The sequence below is a fragment of the Triturus cristatus genome, chromosome 3_1 (genome assembly GCF_964204655.1).
Source record: "Triturus cristatus chromosome 3_1, aTriCri1.1, whole genome shotgun sequence".
Lineage (NCBI taxonomy): Eukaryota > Metazoa > Chordata > Amphibia > Caudata > Salamandridae > Triturus > Triturus cristatus.
The window spans coordinates 771292476-771305772 of NC_140583.1; the positions used below are offsets into that span (position 1 = coordinate 771292476).

Consider the following 13297-nt stretch of genomic DNA (forward strand, 5'->3'; position numbering starts at 1 on the left):
AGACTGAATTGTTCATATTGAGGTGGGGCCAAGAGAAGATTTGCATATGGTTGCTCATTTTCTGTAATTTAGCAAGAAATTTCCCAATCCAATACACCCACAGGTTTAGCTTAATTCAAGCATTCCTTCCACAATGTGTTGTTGTCAGTGCTTTTTCAATTACCAGGATGCCATCTTTGAGCAGGGTATAGGAGAGGGTTGATCCGAGGTTCTCTTAAAGGATATATTCACAAATAAGGCCACAACTTCCTAAGGTACCACTTAAGGTTACTTCTCCAAGTGCTATAATTTAGTCAAACAACATCATGGTTACTATGGTGCTGAGAGTTCGACTCCTTTAGACAGTTCAAACTCAGTCAGGTCTATGCCCCATCAAGATCACCATGTGAGTGCTGTAACAGTTAAGTTATACCCTCCAAGGGCTTGCTTAAGACCAAGTAAAAACTCCCTAGTAAATATCAGAAGCACATTTCTCCTTGGTTCTCTGACTATTTCCTTTGGAAGCCCATCTATCCCAGTCAATGTGCCAGTGATTTGAAACATGATGCAAGCTGAAAACTCTGCTCTGATAAAATAGAAGGGCAATCTTCTTTCTCAGTACAGACTGCATTTTCTGGTCCCTAAAGTGATCTAGCTCATGACAAGACTCTGACCCTGAATACATTCTTCATCAATCTTAGCCTTTTTAGACCAGTGGCTTTCTTTTATCAGTAGGTGGCTTTGGGGCTAATAGGTTGGCCATGAACACTCAAGACTCCATTTTCATAGGGTATAGAGTCCTGGATGATCTGGATTCCAAACAAGGTCTCCTCATCATAGTTTCCCTGTTTCAAGCGCATGGTAGCATCCAAAAGGAGGCTTTCTTCCTACAGGCTTTCTCACTTCCATACTGTCCACTAATCCTTGATCCTAGTTACCAGATGGCCTCTCCCAATTCACATCACTGACAGTACCAACATTGCCACTGAACCTTTTAGAACCTAGGTTACTATTTTCACTGCCTCACTTCTTCAGGGTTCCCTTACACTACAAATAGGTATACAGATGTGTGAGTGGAGTGATGGGTACCATTGTCAAGGCATTAGCTACAGAGCCTGTTAGGGACCTTTTTTAAGGCTCATTTCCTTCAAATCCTTGTAGTGTTGCTGATTTGGATCTGTACTCCTCCAGCATCCATTTCAACCACACCTGCCATATGCCCAGCACCATTGGAATTATGCAATTCAGTGGCAGCAGCATTTTACCGCATAATTGTTGGTTTCCGCACTAGCCCTATACTCCATCTTCTGCTGCATAGTTTGCAGATTTTACCAAAAGACATTGTTTCTAGGTGGCATGGATCAAAGGGTAATACAAATGCAGCCTCGCCCGTTGCAAAGGGTAACTAGTTGCCTTTCAGTCGCTAATTGCTATCGTTAGGTGTTAAAATGATACTAATGAGGTGAAACCTTTGCCAGACAGTGTTAACCTGTACAAATAGCAAAATAATGAAACAATATTGTCAGACACTATTCCCATTTTTATGCATTATTTGCCTTTTTGCTGCCTAATTTAGTCAAACCTGCCCCTTAATTTGGTCTTCATAATTCCAGCAGTCCTGCCGAAACCCATCTTGATGTCACAGCATCATGCAACAATGTTTTTGGCAGAGACATGATAAGAAAAGCTTGATGAATTGTATCCCACTCTCAGTGAAGACTGGCTTCATAATTTGTCCATGATTGCCCCTTTATGGGTGGGGCGTAAACTGATGTTCCAGTGGTTGATCCCTCTCTGTGGTGGCACATCGATCTGGGACTGGTACTTTAATTTTTCTCCTTTGAGGGTTGTGTGGTTACTTTGCCATCTGACATGCTGAAAGTGGCATTGAAATTCTGTACCAAGACTCCCTTCTTAAGACTCCCTTCTCTCCTGTGTTCAACCAGAAGATGAATACCTACTTCACTACAGTTCTAAATTGAGCCTTTTGTGTGGCCACCCATCCTCTGTTAAAATAGCGCCTGGATACTGCAACCTCTATAGCATCAGCCATGCACTCTTGTCTTTACACTGATAGATGAGGACATTAAGGTTCTTGACTCAACTGCCAAGGTGAACTAGAATTCATCCATACATCGTCACTAGCAGTGGCGGCTGCTCCTGATGGTACTAGGTGAGGCGGTAAGGAGGGCATAAATACATTACAAGAAATATATATATAAAGACCGACTTACCTGACGCTTTGTCCGCTCCGTCTTCTTCCTCTCCCGATCCTCGGACTGGTGGGTACTGCGCCGGCTCCCAGATGCCAATCCCAGTGCTTCTCTCATGCTGAGAGATGGATGGCCAGCCAAACCGTCATGCGCACTTAGTAGTGCCCACAACTCCTCCTCCTGAAGTTCAGGAGGATGGCCCGGCCCCGCAACTCAGCTACCCAGCGGAGACAAAGGTGAAAAAGAAAATGCTAAATACATTATTTTATTATAATTTTCTTTTTCACTGTTGCCTCTGCTGGGTAGCAGCAGTGGGGCGACCCTCACCCGCCATAGCGGAGGAGCCACCCCTGATCACTAGGCCAAAAATATATAAGGTCATTGACTAGTGCTTGGCTTACTTCCTATCTGTAGCTGTCTCTGAATCAGCGTAAATAAACAAACTGCTTAGTTGTGCCCTAGGGTACACTTACACCACTGCACTGGGTATAAAACTAGGGTGGACGTCAGATGCCAGAGATGGCTTGACTCCTCCTATCCAAGTAAAGATGAAAATACTCAACCTAGACTTTAATACTAAGTAACTGACAAACCGCTTAGAGTGCAAATGCAGGTAGGCAGCAAGACATGATATCTTTAAAGATGGCCCAGGTGACCTTTCAAGGCCAAGTGGCTGCTTCATGTTAAGACCAGATCTTGCTCTTTGCATGGTTTTGAAACTTCACAAACTGCTGAAACTAACAGCAGTGCTCCTTCTGTGCCTAGAGGAAAAGGGGGTGCTCATAGAAGGAAGTAGTACATTTCCTCTAAGAACTGCTATTTCCCTCCTCTTCCAATAGGACGAGGAAGCAGGTCTTTATGATTGTGGATCATCTTTCCCTGTGGAAGCCAAATCTCCCTAAATGTTATGGAATGGAGATACTGCAGTTATTAATCAAGGTGATTCCAGTGGTAGTGGCTCATTTGCTTCAAAAGGGGAGACATATAGTACTTACTTAAGGTTCTCATTATGAGTGGTGGAACTTGGAACGTTAACACCATTATATATGGCCTGCTGTTTCTGAGCCCAAATGTACTGGGTCTACAAATTCCAAAACCAGAAATTCTGTGTTGGCAAACTCTGAACCTGATATTTCCAGACCCAGAGACACTGGACCAGGATGTGCACCAGGTGGAGATGTGCCCCTGGTGAAGCTGCTGCAAGGAAAGGGGCAGGGTATGTCGGCAGGAGTACAGCTTGGCCGCCACCTAACCCCTGCAGCACCACAGAAGAACTATACATTGCTACACAGAAACGTCCCTCCCAGGCCCCCGACTCCTTCTCCACCTAAGCATGCTGTGTGTGAGTATGCATTCAGCCACAACCAGAGCCCTGGTACAGTACCCTGGGTCAGACAGGTCTGCCACCCACCTCAACACCTGCACTGGGAGAGCAAACTAGGCTTCACTCAAGCAGGCTAGGTCTTTCACAAACCTTCTCTCACTATCCTGCGCTCTCCTCTACATCCCCCGCTCACCCACCAAGTGGAAGCACAGCCATTGGTGAATGGCAGAGCCTGGGCTGAGTGTTCCTCTCTGCTCCCATCCCCCACAACCCAGAGCACAGCACACGCCGATCCTCTTACCCAACCTTGCCTTGATCACCCGACCATGCCCCTCACACTCTGACCCCCTCCTGCACACCTGCTGATGTTTTCTTTATGCTCGAAGAAGTGGAAAAATGTCAGTTGATTTGCCTCAGGTATCATGGAAAAACACAGAGAGATGGGCACGGTGTTCCTGGATCAGTGTGATTATTCCTCATTCCAGGGACAAAACTTGTAATTGTCAGATATTAGTACGGAGATACCGGACAGAATCTGAGATTCCAGCCCCAAGTACCCCTGCATCAAAATCCGCAATACATGTAATGAGGGCCTAAAAACTACTGTTTGATTAGAGTTCCCATTATGGAGCGTCCCAGACTACCTGCATTGAGTGCTGCGCCTGCTGTTCAAGCGCAGCCTGCCAGTAATCATGGAGGAAACCTCTCTCAAAGCAGCGCTTATGAATAGTCTGGCTCTGTTCTTGCACTTCATCGCAACCTCAACACCAAACCTGCGGTTACCACTCGATGAATTAAAAGGACACTGGGACTGGGACCTTTGTACAATTCGCATCTTTGTCTTGTTTAGGCTGGTAGATTATATAGTTGCATCTCGCTTTAGCAGAAGTCCGACCTCATGAACCCATCAGCTGTGGTTCCCTTTGTCCAGAGGTCTTGGATGATCTATTCTGGTGAAAGCAGGAGATCCACCTACCGGTGGGTCACTTCTCCTAGTCCTCCAGTGTAAGTCATTACATATTCATTGGTTGAAGTGCACTGTGCCAGCCCATATCTTCTACAGACTGCAGTCTTCCCTAGAGGGATTCCTCCTCCACATCAGCTGGAGTTAAAGATGGTATGACTTGACCTATGTAACAAGAGTGCTTATCTTAAGGGATAACAATAAGGGGTCGATTTCGATCTCGCTCGGAAGAGTTCCAAACGCGATCCGGCCGGAAAAAGTACAAGCCGTACGCGTGTTTCCTGACCGACTCGTACAGCTGTACGAGCGTGCAAGTACGATGCGAGATATGCAAAATCACCGACCGAATCGTTTCTGGGTCCGAACCGCTCCGTACGTCTCGTCCGTAAGCAAACCGTACCGTGCAATTGAGGCGATTTCCGACCGAGCCAGTACGATGCATGATTCGGACAGCCGGATCAAGTCGGAGCCTCCGACATGTAAACGCTCCAGGAAGCGGACTTCAGGGGTCCGCGCCGGACCCCTCTTCACCTGTAGTTGTACGAGTTGAACACAGGGGGAGGAGCCAAGGGTCCCCCCTACACATGCATGTACAGTGCGGGTGGCACAGACTACAGGGGTCGACATTGTGCGCAATGTACCTTTTTCTTCAATGGCAGCCTATGTACGCGTCGTACAACAGGCTCCCATTGACTTCAAGGGGGCTCTGAGCGACTCGTGTCCGTCAGCGCTCGTTCGCATTGTACTCGGGCACTCGGAGCCCCGGAGCACGAGTCGGTCGGAAAGCCCTCCAGATCCGAGTCGGACGGAGCCTTCTCCCAGCAAGATCAGAATCGACCCCTAAGTCCATGTTCTTTGCCAACAAGATTGAAGAGTTCACTCATAAGTTTTTTTCTTTCTGGCTTTTGGTTTTGGGCTAGTGCCGAGGGCATGTCGCTTTCAGTGGTTTTGCTAAATATCTGATAATGATGGAGCCTACGTTAGAGTGGGAGCTGAAGAACTTGGTTGTCTCGTTTTATATTCAAGCATTGTAGGATTCTGGAAGTGGTTCTCTTTGCGTTCAGACACGTTTGCAAATGCACTCTTTTAGCCTCCTTCTAGATTTGACTGAAATCCTTTGTCAATAGTAGACGCACTTCTCAAGAACTGTTCAAGGTTGACTGTTTATGCATTCTGTCCATCAGCTGACGTCAAACTAAGACAGTCATGTTGTAGCTTCATAATACTAGTGCTCCCGCTGAGACAGATCTCTTTTGATTCTTGGACTCGATCCATCTGACAACATAGGCCCCACTCCAACTAGTGCATGAAGCCTAGTCCTGCACCACTGCCCCAATCACAAACTTTTGCCCCCTAGTACCTGAAGGTCTATCCTACAGCCACTTATGCCTTTTCCAATAATGACCTAACTGTCCTGTAAGTTGTCAGAAGAAATTGTATTAGAACGCAATAATCTTTCACTTACCTCGGCAGGGTATACTAAGGATAGCGGTGTGCTCACCGCTAGCTGTGAGACACTGTATCGAAGCATACTTTAAAGATCCACTGATCTTGCACGACACTGTTCAGAGGCATTTTCCCGGTGTGGGGCTTCAGTTTGGTTATCTCATCTCCTTTTGCTTTGTCATGAGCCTTTCAGAGCATAAGTATCACATAGCTGGTGTCCTAGAGAATCATGTATTTACCCGATAAAGCTTTTTTCACTCAGCCCGCCAGCTGTGGTTTCTTCTTGTTATAAACCCTATGTAAGATTGTCCTTTAAAGCCCCCCATTGGACCTGCCAAAGGTTCTTTTTGATTTTGTAGTCAAACGGGAGATTGGGCTTCATTCCTTTTTTGTTAATTTATCATCTTATGCTAAGAGTACCTTTTACTCTCTGGGTGGTAGATGTTGCCTCACAGTTTCACTAGACAGAATTAGAGGTATTAGCTCCTAATGTTGCTTATACCCACTATGGCTCCCAAAGGTCTCAGTTTCTCACTCGGTGGCTCATTGGAGCTCACAATGCTAAAGGGTGACTGATCTTGATGTTCCAAAGGGGCCTCCATGATCTTCTGCTGAGGCCCAAGTTGGTCCCTGTTGGTTTTCTTTGCTACGTCCCCTTGGAGCTATCCAACACGAGTTCTGTACATTTCAGGTTATGAATGGTAATTGGCAAACTGATGCTCAGTTTGGAAAAGATGTGGAACATAACTTGTTTGGCTAGATTACATTGAGTAATAAGGTTCCCTGTTCATTTGACCTATTATTGACTTTTCATCCTGTTCACCACTTCCCTCTGAGTCTGTGCTCTCAAGTATAAATAGCAATGAAAGGTCTGGCCAAATGAAGCAAGAATGTGAAGGGCAGAGCTTTTTTTTGCACATGCTCTTTACTTTTCAAACTGTATCATTTACTGTGCACGCCATGTTCCTCTGCTTAGCCGTGTGGCTTGGAGTATGAAGTGAATCTGCAGTTTCGCCAACAATGCAGAGAGTGAAATACATGGACTCATTTCAGAAGTAAACTCAGATGTAAAGTCTGCGAGATATACATGCCACAGTAGGTCAAACGTGAAAAAATTGAAAACTTAGAAACCAATAAGTGTACGGAGTAAACCGAGATGGTGTTCTAGGAAATTTCTCAGGAAAGCTTTGAACATGAACTACACAATCCTTGGGAATTTAACAAGTCTTTACATGGAGTTAATCAGAAGTCCAATAAAGGGTGCAGCAGATTAAAAATGCATAGCTGGACTTTAGAACTGGCCTACGTGGCTACTGGCACATACACTATGTATTAGTGCATAGATAAGTGAGTAGGAGGCACATCATCAGCCCCATTTGATATCCGCTGCCTCCAGTCCATGTTTCGAGAGTATGCTGCTGCAGCCTGACACAGAGAATCCCTGACGCTGAAGCTCAGAACCAAATGGAGTATGTAGAAGGTGCTTCATACATCATGACCCAGATATGCAAAGGGAGCAGCATCCCGTATTAGTCAGGATGTTTGTTGATCTGTGCATTGGATTACAATTTCTGCAAACGTGAACATCTAATAGCATCTCCCAGAAGACCCCCCCTCCAAATCACCATCAGAGTACTAAAGTACATAATCTTGCCATTCATAGTTGACAGGACCTGCTCGCAGACCATTCACTACTACCGATGGGTGTCACTTGGTAACTTAAATGAAGGATGAAAGGAATCCCTGTAAGTGGTGTAGAGCTCCTAGCTGAAGTAAGACCTCTGACAAAAGGACTGGCTGCAAGATGCAAAGAGTTAATGTGCCCATTGTGAAATCTTGTGACCCTGCTCTGAAGGACCATGCGTTTCTGATTTACTGAGATCAATCTCCCCTCTAGAAGAGGGTACTCTAGGGGTTATTTGCTAATACAGGGCATCTGTCATACATTTAGGTCAGACTCTGTTGCAGTAAGAGAGTCTTGGTTACATGGAAGATGATTATATACTGAAAAATCATAATCCGCTGCTTTGGTAGAGGGGAAAAGTTGTACTGTCTGGCACTACTCTCAGAGAATGTTGAAATCCCAGTGATTCGGACCTTTCGAACATTGCCTTCTTTTTCCTAAATTCACTATTGCACTTTCTGTGCCCCTTTTCACAGTTCTATCTCAAATCCTCTCAAACCCTGTATCTTCCTCCTCTCACATCTCTCTCCCATCATATGTTATTCGCCTCACTTGTATTTGAATTCCTTTTGTCTTTCATCTTCACATTTCCCATTTGCATCTCTTCCCCATCGTCTTTCCTCTCTGTGCTTTGCTCCCCTACACAAGCATCCTTCTGTGATATGTGACTTTGAGCTCTTATCCGCACTCCTCTTACCTCTTCTTCTGTTCTCTTGTTGCCCTCGCTCCATGGTTTGTACTTCATTATACGTCATGAACCTCGTTTTCTGATCCTTCATTGTATGTCACAAGCCGCATTCTCTGATCCTGTCTTTGCAGAGAGACCTCGGACCTTCACAGAGAAAGAGAATAACTTCACAGTGAAATTCTTCACCTTCCAGTTCTTCGTCCACTTCTCATCCCTGATCTACGTAGCTTTTTTCCTGGGCAGGTAATATAAGATTGTTGCTTGCATGCATGTGGTTGATATGACTGCTCCAAAGTTTGTACTAATAGATTCTCATGGATGTATTTAGAAAATACATTACAGGACCACAGCAATGGATATCACCTCCCACAATATGTTTGTACTGTGGGATGAAGTGTGCCCTGTTGTCCACCTCCCTTAATCCATCCCTTACAAGTTGCCATGTTTTACATTCGGAACATGAAGCTGTACCTAAGATATGCATATCCATGATTGCGGTTGGCAGGCTGAGACTCTGTTAAACATGTATGTTTTTAGCAGACAGTGCCCTCAACAACAAGGTGGAAAGTTGGATTATGTGGTGGCATCTCAGCGTCTTACGAGTGATGTTGCAAGCAAGCCCAGAATGAGAAGCTGCTTTGCTAGCTCCTTTATTCTTTCCCCTTGTTGTGCATCCTGTCTATGTGTTCTCACTGATGTTAAGTGCTCTGTTGAGTGTAATGTTATCATAGATGTTCAGCTAGGAATAGATAATCCCAACCAAGGGCGGACTCTGTGCTGGATCCTATATTGATGCACCATATCCCCTCCTTCCTTTAGGATCAACGGTCGCCCTGGTCAGTATGTGAGGATAGCCGGAAAATGGAGGCTGGAAGAAGTGAGTAACATTTTGCAAGGTATTCTGCTGTCCACTGTGGAAAGATGGGGCTTCCTCGTGGGACACAGCATATGACTTTCAAAGAAAAAAGACTGACAGTCTGTATTATCCTCTTTACCATAGTGCCATCCCAGCGGCTGCATCACTGATCTTTTCATACAAATGGCTATTGTGATGGGTTTGAAGCAGACTCTGAGTAACTGCATGGAGTTCCTGATCCCGTAAGTTATCTTCTGGGATATTCTAGATTTGTGTCAGTAGAGTCTGAATGTTATATATGTTCCGAACTCATCATTCTTTAAAGGAATTTATGTTTTTTACATAAACATGTGTTTTTTGTCATGGGTAAAATCAACCATACCTTCCCTTTAACAAAGTATATCCTGGTAATTTATTTAGGGTTTTTAATGATGCGATTTGAACCCTTGTCAATTAAGATCATTGTGAACAGCCTTTGAACATGTTCCCCCCAACCATGTGCCCTAGAGCCCATTGTGCATAGCCTTTGGGACTTTCCGCACCCTGTCCCCATGGATGTACAGTAGGTTCTGTAGCTATGAACTGCACTTAACTCATGACCCATGAACCCACTGGTTCACCATTTGGCCATGCCCTGTGGCATATAGATGCTGGATGCAAGTCTAGCCTTACCCTGCTCCTGTAGCATTTTAACTCACTTCAACCTTCCCTTAGGTCATGTGCATCTTGATGTTGATGTTAGAGGTTTTATAGCACTTATTCTACCATGTATAATCACCATATACACTTTATAACTCTTTTGTGCCCAGAAGGGGGAGGAATATGCAGGATTATGGTCACAAACATAATTAATCTCAAATAGCCATGCACATACTCTGTGTTGGAACCCTGTTTCTGTGTGTATATCTTAATGTTCAGACAGTTTTGCGTAAGAGCTTACAGTCCCTTCAAGGGCCACTGGGCCAGATATTGGGTAGCAAATACAGTTGGTACCACACTGTTCAACAGCAGCACAAGCATGATCCTCACAACTTTTGGTAGATCTTTCTGGGTAATTTTAGCTTTTGGAGGCTCATGCCATCTGACAGTGGGTCGTTACTTGTATCTGTTGCAGATTTCTGTGCTCTCATACCGGATGCTCCGTGGAACAGGGTGCCTTCTCTGGTGACTGGTGTCGTCACAATGGTGAAATCAATTTGTTGTTTTGGATGGATGCATGGGCTCACAGTGGAAGAGGGGCCACCAACTAAAAGTGCCACTATGATCATACACATTAACCTCATGTTGCTTCAATTAATCATCAATAACACAAATGGTCATTGTGGGGGAAGTGTAGCCCTGGACTTTCACAGCAATAGTTTATTTAAGGAACCCTTCTTACAAGCAAGGTTTATACATTTTATGTATTTATTTATTCTTTAAACATATTATTATTTAAAAAGATCAGCAAATATCAAAAGCAAAAACAAGGTGCTCCTGTGTTGTGATGGCGCAGTGAAAAGTGATATTGTGAAACAATAGCGTGCTGTTGCTATACACAATATTATATACATGTGACTGACAGGGATAGTACAATGTTATTTGTGATACTCCTATTACGAGTATAGTTATCCACAATCAAATTAAAAAGCAGTCCACATTTGTAGATTGCAGACGTTTCGACCCAAACAGCTGAATAAATCAGAGAAGGGTCATCATTAGGACAGAAGGGTAGAAGGAGACACCAGACTGATCATGGCAAAAGTCTTACGATCTTCAAGGATTAACCACATCTATTTATATATCATCCGGCTTGATCTGTACATGACAAGCGTGTAATGCTAGTGCGATGTCACATCCCTCAGTTTGACCGCAACATATCATTAAATAATCAGGGTTGTCAGTCCATAATTATCCTCATGAAACAAATAGTTATAGGGCTGCACAATCCAATACCACACCATTACCGTCCAAAGGATTGGTGTTGTTGGCTGCAGTGGGCGCCGTGCCGGAATGAATCAAAGGTCTATATGAATGGATGTTGTGAATCCCTGAAGAGCGTAGGACTATTGCCAGTAATTTTAAAGTATAGATATTCAGGAGAATTTTAGTTTTTTAGACACCACAGATCCCATCAGGAAGTCTATTGGCACCAGTGTTGCCATTCGCCACCATTTAAGGCAGCCTTCAACTGGGTTCTCCAGTGATGTTCAGTTTTCCCTGATGGACATGCCTTTTGACTGGATTCGCCTATATGGGGAAAGGCTGACTCAGCTCGAGCAGTTTTAGGACAGTAGGGCAACGGCTCGCTCTCTGGGCCTTTCCACCCCACCTCGCCAATTGTAGCAGTTCCACTGCTCCTTTTGCTGTCTTGGACAAGGCGCCTCATACCGCCAGCCTTTCCAACCACCAAGAGAGACTCAACGGATTTGCGGTTAGGGCCTTCTTGCACACCATACCTGTGGCCAAGGTCAGCAGACTGCCTAGTCTCATCCCTCCGTGGCTCCACCTGCCAAGCCTCGTTTGCATGTCCTTCTAAGAGCTTAGTCACCCAGTGAGACACAGAATCCGCTGATTCTATCTGGGTTGGCGGGCCATTACATCGGACAGGTGGGTTCTGCAGATTGTCCACAAGAGATATGCCCTTTCTTTCTTCTCTTCCTCGTCCCCTCCCCCAGCGACTGACAGAGGACCATCTTTCGGTTTTACGGAAGAGAAATTCAAGATGCTCACCCTGGCCCAGTTTTTGTCTGCCCTAGACACTGGCTACTATATTGGTAGCGTTGGACCAGTAGGACGGATGCCTATTTTCATATTCCTGTCCTGCCATCCTATCAGCGCCACCTGTGGTTTGTACTGGGACAGGTGCATTTTCAGTTCACTATGCTCCCCTTTGGTCTCACCAGTGGCCCTCGGGTGTTCACATAAGGGATGGCAACAGCACACTTTCGGAGATCAGGGGTACCAGTCTTCCTCTACCTTGATGACTAGCTGTTTCCAGTGTGATCACCCCAGGCAGTTGTCAACCACCTCTAGACTACGAGTGAACACCTCCTGTCATCTTTGGGGCTCACTATCAACTTGTCAAAGTCACACCTGACTGTTCTCAGATGCTCCCCTTAATAAGAGCCATTCTGGGCACAGTTCGATTTAATTTCTTTCCCCTGTGAAAGAGAGTCCAGGACATTCAGTCTATGATCCCGATCTTTAAGCCTCGGTCCTAGATTTTGGTGAGGTTGACTCTGAGGCTGCTGGGACTGATGGGATCCTACACCCTTTCAGACCACATTCAGATTTTGGAGGAAACTGCAAAACAATTGCAGTTGTGGTTACTGGAATGCGATTGGGTCAGCAGCATACACCTCTCCCTTTCCCACCCAGTGCAGACAGTGGTGACCAATGCATCATTTCTGGGCTGGGGTGGCAATATGGGAGAGATGGAGATCAAAGGACTCTGGTTTCTGGTGGAGTGCTGGCTCTACATCAGTCTTCCAGAGCTGAGGGCCATCTGCTTGGCATTGAAAACCTTCCTTCCATTCTTAAAAAGGAGGCTGGTACAGGTACTCACAGACAACACCACTGCCATATATTAGGATAGGATTGCAGTTTATAGGCTCGAATGCCTAGGCGTCCTGGCGCTAAAGTGAGAGAAGAGATTTAAGTGTATTAAAAACTGAACAGTTAGGACCCCGGAAATAGCCATGCTTTTATTTGCTTCCTAAAAACTGTCATGCTTGGTTGAAGTCTGAGTGTCATGGGCAATTGGTTCCACAGCCTAGCTGCACAAAGTGACAAGCTTCTCCCCCCGCCATCTAGCTCTGCGATCTTTAGTGGTACAAATTAGGCCATAATTAGCCGATCTGAGACTTCTGGTGGAATATACCACTGAAAGATTCTTCGCAGATTGGTATCCCCTCCACCATATAAAGTCTTATGCACGAGGCATAAGACCTTAAATTCCATGCGTTGCTGTATTGGAAGCCAATGTAACGATTTAATAGCCGCAGAAGTGGGGTGACCTTTTGGAATATTCAGTAGTATTCGTGCGGCCGCATTTTGTATGGACTGCAGTTTGGTTTTCTGTGCCTTATCACTGCCCACGAAAAGAGCATTGCAATAATCTCGAAATAGGACTAAGGCCACCACCACAGTTTTTTCGTAGCT

At 45.1% G+C, this 13297-nt stretch overlaps 1 protein-coding gene across 5 annotated transcripts in view; it reads left to right on the forward strand.

Annotated features, from left to right (window-relative positions):
* Positions 1–13297, forward strand: part of ANO9 (anoctamin 9) — a 519627-nt gene that overhangs the window by 405162 nt on the left and 101168 nt on the right. For all 5 annotated transcript variants that reach the window (XM_085644947.1, XM_085644948.1, XM_085644950.1 and 2 more), the window contains 3 exons: positions 8430–8541; positions 9118–9175; positions 9299–9396. In XM_085644947.1, coding sequence (XP_085501073.1) covers positions 8430–8541; positions 9118–9175; positions 9299–9396 — 268 coding nt within the window. The remainder of the gene's footprint in view (positions 1–8429; positions 8542–9117; positions 9176–9298; positions 9397–13297) is intronic.